At 41.2% G+C, this 17,055-nt stretch overlaps 1 protein-coding gene across 1 annotated transcript; it reads left to right on the top strand.

The window, feature by feature from the left end:
* Positions 1-270: 270 nt before the first annotated feature.
* On the top strand, positions 271-14,397 carry LOC139367107 (glutamate decarboxylase 2). Its single transcript, XM_071105157.1, has 16 exons — positions 271-875; positions 1,284-1,346; positions 1,504-1,659; positions 2,101-2,334; positions 3,287-3,377; positions 4,199-4,311; positions 4,824-4,939; positions 5,649-5,728; positions 5,843-5,897; positions 6,143-6,259; positions 7,098-7,162; positions 7,250-7,328; positions 7,811-7,960; positions 8,790-8,897; positions 9,927-10,016; positions 13,277-14,397. The coding sequence occupies exons 1-16, from the start codon at positions 797-799 to the stop codon at positions 13,448-13,450; spliced, it is 1,770 nt and encodes a 589-aa protein (XP_070961258.1). The 5' UTR covers positions 271-796; the 3' UTR covers positions 13,451-14,397.
* Positions 14,398-17,055: the final 2,658 nt, after the last annotated feature.

The following is a 17,055-nucleotide window of genomic DNA, read 5'->3' as shown; positions in this document are numbered from 1 at the left end:
ACGTTTCCTTGACCGGAGGGGGGCAATGATAGGAGGCGCCAAGGCATAAAAAAGTTTTGGATCAATGAATTATCAGGGCAGCCAAGCTGGAGTAAAACAGTTTAAATGAGACTGTTTCTGATGTTGAGTTCCACGCACACAGCAGGAGGGGGACAAAGATGTGTGGTCACGACTCATGACGCAACCCAGTTCGTCATGAACTGAATCACATTGGAATTTATTTAGTGACGTGAAACCAGGTTAACACTACGGTGGGACACGTTTGTTTTATTAAGTTGCTTATACCATTAATATAGCAAACCCTGCGCTCTACTTTTCACCGCTGGATTATACTCTGCATGGTAGTGCTTATTCCTGAAAGTGGCCTTAGTGAAATCGCCTTTTTTCACAATACGGATATATTCATACTCTTACACTCTGCCATACTACATAGCCTTGTATTTTACCCAGTGGTGAGAGGTTGCGCTTTACACTGAATCGCGAGGGGCTCTGGGTAACTGTTACCGAATTCTCTGAGAAGACAATGCCTGGCATTCCATCTGTATACCTGTGGTCGCCTGCGTACAGAGAAGAGTCTCGGTGAAGAGAGCGCTGCGTTTTTAGCACTTTTGCAGTTTCGTTTGTGTCTCTGTTGAATGCACAGTTTGATTTTGTGCAGCTGGAAAAGAGTCGACAGACAGCTTCAGCACCACGTCTCTGAACAGCTCCCGTTTCCCTTCGGCACATTTCCCCCCGGTTGAATGGGCGCTATTTGTCCGTCTTTCATATAGCTCTTAACTGCTGGCGACTGTTTGCAATGGCATCACACGGATTTTGGGGTCTTGGCGCGCCAGAGAATGCTGGTGATAATACCAGCAACCAAAGCCCCACTACGCGTGAGTATTATCGGCTTGAGTCCCTAAAGGGAAAACGAAATAACCTATTTGGTTGGATAAATCAACGTTTAACGCTTGCAACCCCTAACTCGCATAAACAATGTATTCAGGCTACCAGGATAAATGTGGCTTAACAATGACCGGTAGAAGATGTCACATATTGTTTTTATGTCATGCATATAGCCCCTAGACAAAATGGGCTTAGTCAAGGTTAAGACGACTTAAAAAATGTTGATTATATAAATTGCTAGTAGCCCTATTATTGTGAATTTGGTAGCCCAATACAGCGTATTATGTTCATGTGAGGTTGTGTTCACATTGTTTCAGCACGTTTTTTTCTGAATATTTGTAAGTTACACAGCCTGAATATAGCCCATTATTCATCCGTCTTTGACTTGCTCTCTCCAGCCAGGGCATGGTGCCAGGCGGCGGCCCAAAAACTACCTGGAGGCATTGGATCGAAACTGTGTGGTAGGTTGGTTCTGGAAAAGAAAAAACAGCTCCAATTTGCATATTAGCATAGCCTATATGAAGCAATATAACATTGTCGCAACATATTCATTGCTTATCGTGCATTGAATTGTTTCCTCCTTTTCTGATTTTTATGAACTGAAACAAACATTTAAAGCTCTACTCAGTGTTGCTGGAGAGGACGAGAAAACATCCGAGCCGACATCTACCAAACTGGATGAGACAACGGTTGGGACCTGCGGATGCAACAAACCGTGCAATTGTCTAAAGGCGACTGAGGCGACTGTCGGTTTCTCAGATCTATATTCAACAGGTAGGCCTATAAACATGACAGGCCTATATTGATACATTTTTCACATACGAAATCGTGATATGAGTGGCCTACTCGCATGATGCATCATTCATATGAAAAACAGAGTAATCTTCAACAAATTCAACAAGAAGCCCATTTAAAACCCACGTAGGCATACTGACGTATAGACCTATTATTTTGAACTGAAAAATGTGTTATGTTTTCTGATTTACATATAATTAATTTAGGTTAGTCATTATCACTTCGAAACAAATAAAAACAATAGTCGATGGCCTTATGTATCTGGTGTAAATATGTAGCCTATTATTTCCTAATAAGTCTACAGTTCATACGCATTTTCTCCTTACTTAAATCTAGGCCTCTCTGTCCTTCATTTTCAAGGTTAAAATGACACTTTAGAGTTCAAATTCAAATTGCCTGCATTTTTACATTGATTCACAGATCTACTACCCGCGTTGGATGGTGACTTGAAGACAATGACTTTTCTCCAAGAAGTTGTGGATATTTTGCTGGCATATATCACGGAATCGTTTGATAGGGAAACGAAAGTCATTGATTTCCACTATCCCAATGAATTGCTCCAGAGAAACAACTGGGAACTGCAGGATGAGCCAGAAACACTGGATGATATTTTGATAAGCTGTCGTGCAACTCTGAAATACGCTATCAAAACAGGTATTATAAGATATATATTTATTGCAACAAAATGCTAATGTCGCAGATTTTTTTATGAGAGGAAATGGACAATTCAAAATCAATATTGCCTGTCTGTCTGCTGTTTTACTCAGCCTATAGCTATCTATATGTTTTTTTTGTAAATTCGTTTTGGGTCAATATACACGAAATTAATTGCTAAATGTTTTCTTCTGAAGAGTTGTTCCTGTTCATAAATTAGGCCTGGGGCTACCCAGACGAAAATTAAAGTACAGCAGGCAGATTGTTTTAAAAAGATACATTAATGGTTTTAGATTCAAATATAAACCAGGCCTATCCAGCGGCATATCCAAGAAAACAGACCTACATGTGTGTTTTCGTTACATGTTTTTATTTAGCAAATGACTGTAGATGGTATGTATAGATGGTGGAAATCTAATGTTTTTGAGATCATAATCTGTTAAATGTGCTAGGTAATTTCCCCCCCGTGCCGCACTATTCGGGATGAAGAAAGGCATAATATATGGAGCAAAATGGAAATGACATGATGTCCTTCCCCAAAATACAATTTCCAAACGAATTTGACAGTATCAATGCTAAAATCACTAACATGTTCCATATATGCCATGCTATTATCCTCACCATGTTCAATTTCAAAACTAAAACGAATACCCCTCAGGGCTGGTAAAATGTCAAAAAATACGGAAACGTTTTGAAATCACCTTCTCTCTAAAATGTTCTAGCATGACCATACAAGCTTAATAGTTGTCACTCCAAGAACACACCACAACTGAATTCAACTATGAAGGAGCTACATACAGCCTTACATGCCAAGCTGTGCCAAGTGGCATAGGCACCAGAATCACATAAAAAGCATAGTATGGAAAACAGAAATACAGGAAAATATGCCTGACATTTCCAAAAAAGACCACAACTAAATTCTGTAATCTCACACAATTTACTCTGCTTCTAGCCCACCCCAGATACTTCAATCAGCTCTCAACAGGATTAGATATGGTTGGTCTTGCAGCTGATTGGCTAACGTCCACCGCAAACACCAACATGTGAGTATGACTAGCCTCATCATGATTCAAATGATAAAACAGAATAACAATCATTTCCATTTCCGGTCCATCCATGGGCATTCTCTGCTGCGACTTCTCACACTGATAGTGGAGTCTCACTCAAAGAGAGCATGTGAAAGGTTGAAAGGAAAGGCAGCACATAATTCAATCCCGTATTAATTTAACCCCACCCCTCGCCGCCTTCCCTCCTTCGCTATCCCCATGGCAATTCAAGAGGAGAAAATTAGCATTTTGGCTTGATTCAGGCTAATCGGAAGTTAATTTCTGGCTGAGTGGGGGATGATATATACTGAGAGTCATGGCTCAGTGAAATAAGGGTTCTGCTAGCACAATTAAATGCACTGAATCCCCAAAATGAATACATTTGTAATCAATTTGGAGTCAGACATGCTGCAGTGTAGCAAGCCGTTTGTATGATGCAGAGAATGTTGAACTCTTTTGTAATGTAGAGAAAAGAGTCATACATAGTAATGCATTTAACCTACATAACCTGCAATGACCTTTGTAAATTCCACTGTGTTTGTGGTTGAATTGCAATGTTGTACATTGACATCTACTGCTATGTGCATTCCAATGAACCCAAAGTTTTGCTTTGTCTGTCTTGACTTTGAAATACGTTGTCAGCTTCTATGAGCTATATAACCCCATCCCTCATGTTAAACCTGAGCCCATGATAAACTGTTTCTCAAGCCAAATCGGTTGTGAACCTCCAGAGGGGAGAAAAGACAGATGCTCAATCATTTGTCTGCCATTACATATTTTGTGTAACTCAGTCATGTGATCTCTCTTGTGCAATCCAGGTTCACCTACGAGGTGGCTCCAGTGTTCGTGCTGCTGGAATACGTCACTTTGAAGAAAATGAGGGAGATCATTGGCTGGGAGGATGGCCGAGGGGATGGAATCTTCTCTCCCGGTGCGTAGGTGACGCCAATTATAACCCCCCATCAGATTCACAGAAAATTGGTTGGCACATCTCCAGCTATGTGTAAATTAGCATTTTGATGACAAAAATGGAACACTTTCCACAGTCAATTAGCATAAAACCACTTCCTCCCTTACAACATAACGGTTGCTTTCATTTCTCCTCTGGACTCTTGGTTGACATATAACAACAACAAAAAAACATAGGAGGTTATAATAACCGAGGCAAACTGATGCTTTTTCACAATTACATCGACATGTAAATAAATATATGTTATCATCATTGAAACATTGTATTTTTGGATTATTTCCTCAAAACATTTAAGACAGATTCTCCCGAGACATGTATGTTACCAATACATAACCATTGCATTTACTTTTAGCCCCGTGTTATTGAATAGCCAAAGCATTATCTTCATGTGAGTTTTGACATCTGATGGCTGTACCAAATGATCGTGACACAACACAAGTGATTGAGTGGTGTGCGTCGCCTCTCTCCCCTAGGTGGTGCCATTTCCAATATGTATGCCATGCTGCTGGCTCGCTTCAAGATGTTTCCTGAAGTGAAGGAGAAAGGAATGTCATCAGTCCCCAGACTGGCAGCCTTCACATCCGAGCATGTAGGCCTCCCTCCCCTTACTCCTATCTTTCATTTTCACTTTATTTAATTTGTTAATTTGTTCATTTATCGTTTTATACATTTCTTGCTTTGACTTCCTTTTTTGTGTGTGTTTATTTATTGTGCATTTCATTTAGCTGCTTCATAGTGATGTCTTGGTGAGGGAGTATAATTGTATGCTTTGTTCTTAGATTACGTCAAATTACAAGGATCCAGCGTTCACTACTTAAAGAGGGTAATGTTTGGCAAAGTGGGCGTCAGATTCCCAATGAAATCCCTTTGGCATACTGCTGGGCCAGCTGTTCCATATAAAGCCAGGTCACATTTTCCATCACTGATGCATTCATGTTGTAGAAAAGGGACTGACATCACCTTCACATGCAGCCACAGCTAATGTGAGGCTGATTTGCTGACATTCTGCATGACAGTACAGCACACAGGGACACTTGCTGTTATCTCCTCTCCCCTGCAGTGGCCCAGGACATTTAAATAATTCGGGCAAACAACAGCTCAAATAGAACACTCCCAAAAGCCGTTGCTTTGCCTTGGACAGCAACATTCCAACGTTACTACAGCTCATCTCTTTTTATTCTTTCCTTGGTCTTGAATTCCCTTTATAGCAGCATTCAATGAAATGCATCAAACAGGAAATGTAATCAGGTTAAGAGAAGAGCTTGTGCGAGGGATTTCTCTACTTCTGTGTCTTTTAGAGTCATTTCTCAATCAAGAAAGGAGCAGCAGCCCTTGGCATTGGTACAGAGAGTGTCATCTGCATCAAAGCTGATGAGAGGTACTGTAGTGTTTTAACTACACAGTAGGCCTCAGGTGCAGAATAAAACAGAACATGTCATTTAATGGCAAAAGCATTCAAGCAATGAAATCCTGTTTTTTTCTTTCTTCACAGTGGTAAAATGATACCAGCTGACCTTGAAAGGAAAATACTGGAAGCCAAGCAGAAGGTAATTTCATACACACATGACACATCCATCCATATCCCTGTTGAAGAGCAATGGCTATTAAGTCATTTCTTCCCTTCATACTGTGCAGCCATATGGAAATTTACCCCAACGATGATCAGGAATGTGTTGTGCTATTATCTAGAATATATCATCGGTAATGTCATGTGTATAATGGGAAATAGTTATAATGTTGGTATGTGACACTGCGTACATGCAAATGATTTCTTTTCATGTTTTATGTTTAGGGATTTGTGCCATTCTTTGTGAGTGCGACGGCTGGCACCACAGTCTACGGAGCCTTTGACCCCCTCATTGCCATCTCAGATATTTGTAAGAAGTACCAAGTCTGGTTCCACGTGGATGTAAGTAGAAAAACGTGTACTTTATCTCTTAAAAAAACATATATTTTTTTACATGCTGATTTTGTACAGCTGACCGATAAGAATCGTCCCAACTGATATACAGAGCAAGACTCCTGTTATGGTGGAAAATTACATTAAGTTACACTATACAAGTGGCTATTACACACTCAAGTTACTTTAGGTGAATCCTTTTGTTGTTACCTCATCAGATGGTAAGTCCATAGCATTTAGCTTTGGGTGTTTCAGGGACAGGGGCACACAGAGCTCACCAGTCAGAGTTTGATTCATGTAATATATCTGAGTCCCCTCTGCTGCTTTCAGCTGACCTAGATAGGAGACAGCCACTCAGCCAGTTTCCTCTGTAACACTGGAGATTAAGGAAACTGGAGCAGGGGCTGTAAATCATCCTTTCCCCTGACTTCCCCATCATGGCCTCTCTCACCGAAGGACTCTGTGTAATGGAGGTGATTGAGGCATGACATAGAGACACCTCTATTAAGACCAAGAAAGGAGATCCATCAGTGTCAAACTGCAGACATGCTAGATTTGTTTAGGGCCTTTTTACGTTGAATTCTTGTATTTTCGAACATAGAACTGTGAGGGTGAAGTTTAGGTTTAGGAGCTCCCTTTCCACAAAATATGAAATAGAGACTAGTCGTCAGTATTTGCAGGAAACTGTCAGCGGGGTCACTCCGGGAATATGAACTGTATGTTATTACATATGGCTGGTTGAGTTCAGACATGCTGTGGTGTAATGGGGCTCTTCATGTTGAGACTCAGTCTCATTCTACAAAGTGTTCTGTAGTTTGGTCATCTCACTATCTCTCTCTCTACTCAGGGTGCGTGGGGAGGCAGTCTCATCATGTCCAGGATGCACAAGTGGAAGCTAGATGGAGTTGAGAGGTTCGTACTGAAATGTACTAAAATGATGAATTTTCATCTTTTAAATCAATATTCAGAAAAAGTACTCATTGTTGTTTCAATTCACAGGGCCAATTCAGTGACATGGAACCCTCACAAGATGATGGCAGTCCCACTGCAGTGCTCAGCCCTGCTGGTCCGGGAGGAGGTAAGGGGTCAAAGTCCCCTTTACATATATATTCATCACAATGTCTTCTTTCGTTACATTTCAGAATTAGAGGCCTACTGTATTTTCCTACATGACTAAGGTCATTACTAAGTTACACATCCATCCTAAATGACCTTGTAGCGAATGAGATTATAGGATATGTATTAACTAGCTATTGTCACTGTTGTATAATCGGAATTATAAACTGGGTGGGTCAAGCCCTGAATGCTGATTGGCTGAAAGCCGTGGTATATCAGACCGTATACTATGGGTATGACAAAACATCTATTTGTACTACTAATTATGTTGGAAACCAGTTTATAATAGCAATAAGGCACCTCGGGGGTTTGTGGTATATGGCCAATACACTACGGCTAAGGGTTGAGTCCTAGCACTCAGAACAGCCCTTAGCCGTGGTATATTGGCCATATACTACACCCCCTCAGGCCTTATTGTTTAAGTGATTATTTTCTCTTCTCCAGGGGCTGATGCAAAACTGCAACCAGATGCACGCCTGCTACCTGTTCCAGCAGGACAAGCACTACGACCTGTCCTACGACACGGGGGACAAGGCCTTGCAGTGTGGACGTCATGTGGACATCTTCAAGCTCTGGCTCATGTGGAGAGCTAAGGTTGGTAGAGTACTGATTGCAAATGTAGTTCTCTTTCGATCATTTAGTTCAATAAAGATCCCCTCTAGAGATTTTCATCATGCCTTGATTAATTGTAAAACAGATTGTTTTAGATAACATTTATGTTGATATTTTTGGTATTTAAAAAAAATTATATTATTGTTCTCTTTGCCAGGGACTATCTCATGTATATTTCAAAATATATATTCCAAAAGCCTTTTACAGCCTAGTACAATGTACAGTGTATTGCTTTTTTGATTGCATTGTTGACGTCTGTTTGACTACATTGTGTGCAGTATGAATTCCAAACCTTTAGTAGCCTTCTGTTTCTTCAGTCAACAAATGGTCCTGTTAAGTATAATATAGTGAGCTTTGTGATGCTGGACATCCCAGACAAATAGATTCCCTCTGACCATGTGGCTGGGATGTAAAGCCTGTCCTGGTCTTCAAGTAGTTAGTTTGACCCCTGCAGCTTGACAGTTGAGGACTAGTGGGGGAATTGCTTATCACAGTGCTACAATGGGAACTGACATCAACCTGCATTGCAAAAGACAGCGATGTGTGGAGGGAGTTGTTTTTGCTCGTGTTGCATTTGGACTATGGGTTTTAGTGTACCAAGTGTCTTCTTTAATTTGGACAAGACATTTATGAAACATTCTTGGAAAATGTCAATCACCACAGGAAAACAGCATTATTTGTTCCTGCTATCAGTTATTGGGACTTAAAAATATTAGCTATCGTTAGTATGATTTTAAAATAAGCTCTCTTTTTTTCACCTTTGTTGTTACCTTTACTGTGTTGTTGACAGCATTTTCCTCTTCACCGATAGGGCACCATCGGGTTCGAGGCTCAGATTGACAAGTGTCTGGAGCTTTCGGAGTACCTGTACAACAAGATCAAGGACAGGGAAGGATATGAGATGGTCTTCAATGGAAAGGTATGTTCATATTAAATGTGCTGTATGGTTAGACACTGAACGACATGAATGATAACACAAAAAAACAAACCAAATATGTGAGGATGTTGTGAATGGCTCAAATCTAATTGGAATGTATTTTATACTATAGAGTAGGGCTGAGCCATGCCATAGAGCCCTCAAAACTCAACCTCGAAGCCATTTCCTGTGTGTGTTTTTTCATTGTTCCCCTCTAATGACGGACGGATGTAGACCTGGGACACCAAGTGGTTGCAATGAATTATCAGGTAGAACAGAAAACCAGCAGACTCCGGACCTCGTAGGGTCAGAGTTGAATACCCCTGCGGTAGAGTATGGACACCCTGGCATTTAAATGACTTTTATTTAGCTATGCTTATAATTACAGCCATATAAAAGACAGAAACCACTATAACACAATAGAGTGACAGGCAGGAATAGTCCAAATCCCCTGGGCATTGGTCCAGGTGTTAACTTGGAACCATAGCACCACATCAGTGCAGTCGGGGACTCAACACTGCCGCTAAATAAATGAGTCTGGTATGCATGGTCAGTCAACCATTGGTAATGAATGCTTTACACCAGTGAGCAGACAGAATTTTTTTCTCCCATCACATCTGGTACTAGGAGATCGACATGTGAGACACTCAGACATAGCTAGAGGGTCTATGAATGAGAGCCTCTCTACCTGCTTACTATTCAGACCACTGCCACCGACAGCACCACCCGACACAGCAGAACTCACAGCAGAGTTCTTTTGTCAGGGTGTGAATTGCTCAGTATACACTGCGCTGGCTTGATAAATTGACAGCCATGATTGCTTTGAGAGCTTTCTATTTTGTACAACCTGAGTGGATTCCAATATTCCATGGTTTCTCTAATGGATTTTTTTCCCGCCTGTCTTTCCAGCTCAATTTGATGTGTGCACCAGCGTGTGTGTGCGCGCGCGAGCGAGTGTGTGTGTGCGTTCATGTGTAAAGCATAATGATTGACTGATGAATCATTTCGTCTTCCCATCTCGCATTGTCCCAGCCTCAACACACCAACGTGTGCTTCTGGTACCTCCCTCCTGGCATGCGGTACATGGAGGACAAAGAGGAGAAAAAGAAGCGCCTGCACAAGGTGAGCAGTAAGACGTAAAGGACTAGTTGTCCACATCATGTCTCCTTCACCCGAAACAAAATGGCAGTCCTCTGATGTAATTTGTAGAAAAGCCCCTGTGCCTAAAAATGGAAGGCATTTGGGAAGTCATTAAGCATGTAAATAAGAGTTCAATCGCTCAACCTCGATAGCACAATTGGAATGAGAGAATCTTAAATGACAGACATGTTTCTGTGGACTGTGAGAGGAGGGAGGGAGTGAATATGGGGGGGAGGGGCTACTGTCCATGAGTTCAATCATTGGCCGTGGGTTGTTACTGTGGCAGCCACTCAGCAGCAGGGGTCCTCTAATCTGCAATTAGGATGAACAGATGATGTGCGTGCCAGCCATATATAGAGACCTCTGTCTCTCTCTCTCAAACACACATGGGGCTCTATTAAATCTGATATACTTTAGCCGTGATATACTTTTGGCAGTGTCAGAGGTGGAACTGAGTTAGAGCTGTCAAATCCACAAGTGGCATTACACCTAAAGTGGACATTGCCATTGGCTGCAGGAATCCCATCCAGCCTTGTTTACAAGTTCGAACTCTGTAATGTGAGATGTAATCTACACCTCGATTAGGCTGATAGAAATTCTCATTATTTTATTTTATGATTTTTACATTTTAGCGTAATTATTTTTATATAGCCTTCACTTTCTCGCGGTGAACTACTAAAGTGTGTGGGGCGGGTGTGGCTTCGTGACAATGATCGCAAGAGCAGCTGCTCACTGGTTTGAAGGCTCCAATGCAGTTCCACCTCTGACCCGCCGAAACATTGCGCTATGGAGTGTCTGTTATTGCCCGATTAACGCTTGATCTGATTGAATCTATGCCATTGTCTCATTCACACATGCATGATAACATCCTGATTAAAACAGTGTTGACATGCCCCATCCGTTATGGGTATAGATATTTAGCAGGACTGATATTCTGCGTTTCCCGCAGACAGAGGTGATTGTCATAATGATGACCATTTAGCACAATTAGGGACTGTGCTGGAAGACATGATATTCTGAATCCATGTTGACTAGCTTTTTTTCAACCACCAGTGTTTTTCAACAGTGCTTTGAAACAATTGGACACAAAATCATTTGCCAAAGGACTGATTCAAGTGAGGCACAATTCAGAGTTGATTATTTATTGTTATTTGCAGGGTTGCCAATGACAACAGGACACCTGCAACAGATTTGTGTGGAATGACTGTAGTAATAATAGTAATAATAATAATAATAATAATATGACATTTGTAGAGCGCATTTCCCATGCTCAATGCGCATAAGGTAGAAAGCAAAAACAAAAAACAGCATCAACACATCAGTAAGGAGAAACAATGACCACAATACATCAAAACATGACCTGCTGATTCAACATATAGACTTAAAACAAATGAAGCGATCAAACATTAAAAGCTAACTAGCATGTTGCATTATCATGAGGAAGTGGCTGTTGAAAATTCGACTGCTGACATGCAAAAACATTCAACGTACCAACAGTGCACTAACGAAACAAATACCAAAATATCGTTTTTTTGGTGGATTTTCCCTTTAAAGACAATATCCATTTTCCTTATTAAGCCTAAACTTGCAGAAGTTTCCAAAGTTCCATTTGCCTTGTGTAACTTAATACCCCAGATATATTCTAAGTCAATTGAAGATTACTGTGGACCTGCAGGTGATTTGAATCTGTAAAGCACTGCTACTGTAAAGCTCTAAGCTGAAAAGTTGAGCTTCACAAACTGTCACACTACCTCTTGGTAGTACCTCCTTACCCCTTTAAGCCAAATGTGAATTACAAAAATACTGTACACCCATGTAAAATAGCCTTTTATCCTTTGTATTTCTCTTGAGCACTTCCCAAGCCGCCATACTGCTTGTGAAGGAGACGCGTTCTTTCTCCTAGAGATGAACGTACTTTGGCGCGAAAAGTGGGGGGGTGGAAGCATCATGTTGTGGGGGTGCTTTGCGGCAGGAGGGACTGGTGCACTTTGCAAATGAGATGGCATCATGAGGCAGGAAAATTATGTGGATATATTGAAGCAACATCTCAAGACATCAGTCAGGAAGTTACAGCTTGGTTGCAAATAGGTCTTCCAAATGGACAATGACCCCAAGCATACTTCCAAAGTTGTGGCAAAATGGCTTAAGGACAACAAAGTCAAGGTATTGGAGTGGCCATTGCAAAGCCCTGACCTCAATCCTGTAGAAAATGTGTGGGCAGAACTGAAAAAGCATGTGTGAGCAAGGAGGCCTACAAACCTGACTCAGTTACACCAGCTCTGTCAGGAGGAATGGGCCAAAATTCACCCAATTTATTGTGGGAAGCTTGTGGAAGGCTACCCAAAACATGTGACCCAAGATAAACAATTTAAAGGCTATGCTACCAAATACTAATTAAGTGTATGTAAACTTCTGACCAACTGGGAATGTGATAGAAGAAATAAAAGCTGAAATAAATGATTCTCTCTACTATTATTCTGACATTTCACATTCTTAAAATAAAGTGGTGATCCTAACTGACCTAAGAGGGAATTTGTACTAGGATTAAATGTCAGGAATTGTGAAAAACTGAGTTTAAATGTATTTGGCTAAGGTGTATTTGGCTAAACTTCCGACTTCAACTGTATATATATATATTTCAGGGGGTGCTGCAGCACCCTCAGCGTCCCTACTTCCCACGGCTATGCCTGTGTCACTCCCACTATCTCCTCCAGAACATGTAATTGAATCTGCCTCTGCACATCAGAGAATGTAATCCACAAAGCCAGACAGACTGTACTGAACAACAAATAAATGACTTTTACCAAGTTTTATTGCAAGATAGCCTCTCAACATCACAGTTTCTGCTGAACTCTTGTGAACCTTGTTGGTGTTAGATTTATTTGTCACCCCAGCTGTCTGTAGCTGTCTTTTCGGCCTGTCCACTGAGTGAATGTAATTGGTGCATCTGTAGATACTATAGCTTGACTACAGGGATGTGTCGCACATTGAAAACACAGAGGTTTGATAAAGTGAACGGCATTTAATACTGGAAGTTTCCTTTTTTTAGGGAATAAAACGTTGATTCGTGTCCATTTGTTTGTCAAAGGAAATTGTCAATTTATCCAGGCTTCACAAAAAGGGGCTTGACATTTTTAAATAAATACATGTGACCTTGTTTTACAATAGTATTTCCTCGTAATAGTCGAAAAGCACTTAACACTTTTTCTTTGTAACACAACTGTATGTGTCTTGTTGTCTAGGTGGCTCCAGTGATCAAGGCCAGGATGATGGAGTATGGGACAACCATGGTCAGCTACCAACCACAGGGGGACAAGGTCAACTTCTTCCGCATGGTCATCTCCAACCCCGCGGCCACCTTTGAGGACATCGACTTTCTTATCGAGGAAATCGAGCGGCTCGGTCAGGATCTATAAGACTTGTGTCACCCAAATATCCCTCTCCTTTTCCCTAAACGGATGAAATGTTTGTTGTGAATGTATTGGTAATCCATTTTTCTTTCTTCCAAAGTCATATATTATAACAAGGTATGTTTGAGAAGAAAAAAATAATCTATAGATATATCCATATTTATGTATCGCAGCTTTGTCGTGGACCTCCTTGGTCTGGGGATGTGTAAAAGTTTTTCCTAGTGTAGAGTAGTGTAATTGATGTAACTTTATATGTATTTTTGTGATATGAAATGCTAGTGCAATAGGTTGATGAGGAAGAGTTTATTTTCTAATTGTTTTCTCATTTGCAAGGTACATTGGAAGTGCCAGACGTGGTTAAATTCCATTGTAAGCTACATTCTAGTCTCACTCATGTTTAAAAGAACACTTCCGACTTATCTCAACTCAGTCCACTGCCTTAACATTTGCATACTTCAAGCAGTGGTTTTGGTTAAATGTTGGTTGACTCACTTCTACTTGTATTAGAAAACAATGACAAAGTCTCCAAATCCAACACATCCCATAACTGTAGTATCTGAATTTAAACACATTTCCAAAGAATCTGAAGGATGAAAAGAGTCGTGCCTCATAGCAGTGAAGGAGAAAGACAATGTCAATCAACTAACACCAAGCAGCTCTAAGAGTAGCGCCACAGTAATGCTCTTCAAAGCAGCCATGTTTATGCTCAACAGCAAAAGCACTTTTCATTTAATGTCACTTTCAATTCTCTCTCTGGTGTGTAGTGGGTGCAAGATGATATCACCTCAGCAAAAAAAGAAACGTCCTCTCACTTCAACTGCGTTTATTTTCAGCAAACTTAACATGTGTAAATATTTGCATGAACAGAACAAGATTCAACAACTGAGACATAAACTGATCAGGTTCCACAGACATGTGACTAACAGAAATTGAATAATGTGTCCCTGAAAAAAGGGGGGGGTCAAAATCAAAAGTAACAGTCTGTATCTGGTGTGGCCACCAGCTGCATTAAGTACTGCAGGGCATCTCCTCCTCGTGGACTGCACCAGATTTGTCAGTTCTTGCTGTGAGATGTTACCCCACTCTTCCACCAAGGCACCTGCAAGTTCCCGGACATTTCTGGGGGGAATGGCCCTAGCCCTCACCCTCTGATCCAACAGGTCCCAGACGTGCTCAATGGGATTGAGATCCGGGCTCTTCGCTGGCCATGGCAGAACACTGACATTCCTGCCTTGCTGGAAATCACTCACAGAACGAGCAGTATGGCTGGTGGCATTGTCATGCTGGAGGGTCATGTCAGGATGAGCCTGCAGGAAGGGTACCACACAAGGGAGGAGGATGTCTTCCCTGTAACGCACAGCGTTGAGATTGCCTGCAATAACAACAAGCTCAGTCCGATGATGCTGTGACACACCACCCCAGACCATGACGGACCCTCCACCTCCAAAACGATCCCGCTCCAGAGTACAGGCCTCGGTGTAACGCTCATTCCTTTGACGTCAGTGAAGAGCACTTTTTCCCAGTCCTGTCTGGTCCAGCGACGGTGGGTTCGTGCCCATAGGCGACGTTGTTGCCGGTGATGTCTGGTGAGGACTTGGCTTACAACAGGCCTACAAGCCCTCAGTCCAGCCTCTCTCAGCCTATAGCGGACAGTCTGAGCACTGATGGAGGGATTGTGCATTTCCAGTTGTTGTTGTTTCCATCCTGTACCTGTCCCGCAGGTGTGATGTTTGGATGTAAAAATCCTGTGCAGCTGTTGTTACACGTGGTCTACCACTGCGAGGACGATCAGCTGTCCATCCTGTCTCCCTGTAGCGCTGTCTTAGGCGTCTCACAGTACGGACATTGCAACTTATTGCCCTGGCCACATCTGCAGTCCTTATGCCTCCTTGCAGCATGCCTAAGGCACATTCACGCAGATGAGCAGGGACCCTAGGCATCTTTCTTTTGGTGTTTTTCAGAGTCAGTAGAAAGGCCTCTTTAGTGTCCTAAGTTGTCATAACTGTGACCTTAATTGCCTACTGTCTGTAAGCTGTTAGTGTCTTAACAACCGTTCCACAGGTGCATGTTCATTAATTGTTTATGTTTCATTGAACAAGCATGGGAAACAGTGTTTAAACCCTTTACAATGAAGATCTGTGAAATTATTTGGATTTTTACGAATTATCTTTGAAAGACAGGGTCCTGAAAAAGGTACGTTTCTTTTTTTGCTGAGTTTAGGTCTGTGTGACCGAAACACATGACGGGGAGTAATTCAGGCCAAGTTGTATAGTCAGCCATGTTGTTTGTACCTCTCAGTAAATTGATATACACTGAATATACCAAACATTAGGAACACCTTCTTAATATGGAGTTTTAACCTGTCTCCTCCCCTTCATCTACACAGATTGAAGTGGATTTATCAAGGGATCATATCGTTCACCTGGTCAGTCTATGTCATTGAAAGATCAGGTATTCGTAATGTCTTGTACACTCAGTGTAATTCTGTGGCAGTGTCACCTTCTTGGGATAGACATCAGACCTTTTAGAGCAGTCTTCATTGGAGAGAACCTGTATTTGAAGTGGAGTGAAGAGATTGGGTCAATATACTGCTTATTCATGGGGCCAATGAGCGATTAATTACATGTAGAAACTGATAGAATTTTGTTTTGAGTATAGGCACTTCACCAGGCTTGCAGCTATACTTGACATCACTTGCACAAAAGCATAGGGAAGAGAGGTGCCTCCCTTATCATTGTGGTTGAGGCATCTACTGTGTATTAATTCTCAAGCAATTACGTATTTATCTGGCCAATAAACAAAGTTAACAAGCATCATTTTGGTCAACTCAATAGTCTACAAAATTAGATGATCATATGCAAGTGTCAAAAAAATGTATAACTTGCAAAAACATTGTTAAAAGTTATGGACAATCGCATAGGTCAGCAGAGGGCAAGCACTGCTTCACTATAAGCAGGGGTTTTGTAGCATTGTCATTAGAACACAAGTTAGAAAAGCACAATTTCCTCAACATGGTTTGTCAGTGTACAATCCCTTTTAATCATAGGTTGTAAATAGAATTTTTAGATACCATAACTGTAGTACATATCTATGTGTATGCATTTGTGTATACAAAAGACATATAATCAATCACTATTTGTGAGGTAAAAAGATTCATATTTTCTCTATTGAAAGAACAGTATTTTCATCCCTGTTAGTTGATATTGCTTCTTCCTGTGTTTTTATGTCAAAATACTTGACTTGATTAGCGTATGATAGCTACTTCAAAGATACATGTGTTCAGGGACTGGCTTTCAAAGGAAATTTTCCGAATTCATCTTGGAAACCATTTCAGATTACGACTATGGTACAGTGTAGATTTCAAATGAGTACGCAAAGCCATTTCTAAACTCAAGCCCTGTGGTTTTTGTGTACAAGTGATACAGTACTTGACAGTATGTGCCAATGTGTACTTTTGTGTGTTTGTAACTGTGTTGCCTTAGTATCAATCGCCAGTATTGTCTAGTTCTCCTCAAAGGGAAGATTGTGCACTTTAGACTAAACGCATAAGATGACTTAATAATGTGCAATGTCCAATGGTTGTTCATAGTTCGATGTTAAAAGACATACAC

The sequence above is a fragment of the Oncorhynchus clarkii genome, chromosome 15, assembly GCF_045791955.1.
Source record: "Oncorhynchus clarkii lewisi isolate Uvic-CL-2024 chromosome 15, UVic_Ocla_1.0, whole genome shotgun sequence".
NCBI lineage: Eukaryota > Metazoa > Chordata > Actinopteri > Salmoniformes > Salmonidae > Oncorhynchus > Oncorhynchus clarkii.
This window is presented reverse-complemented; position numbering and strand designations above follow the sequence as displayed.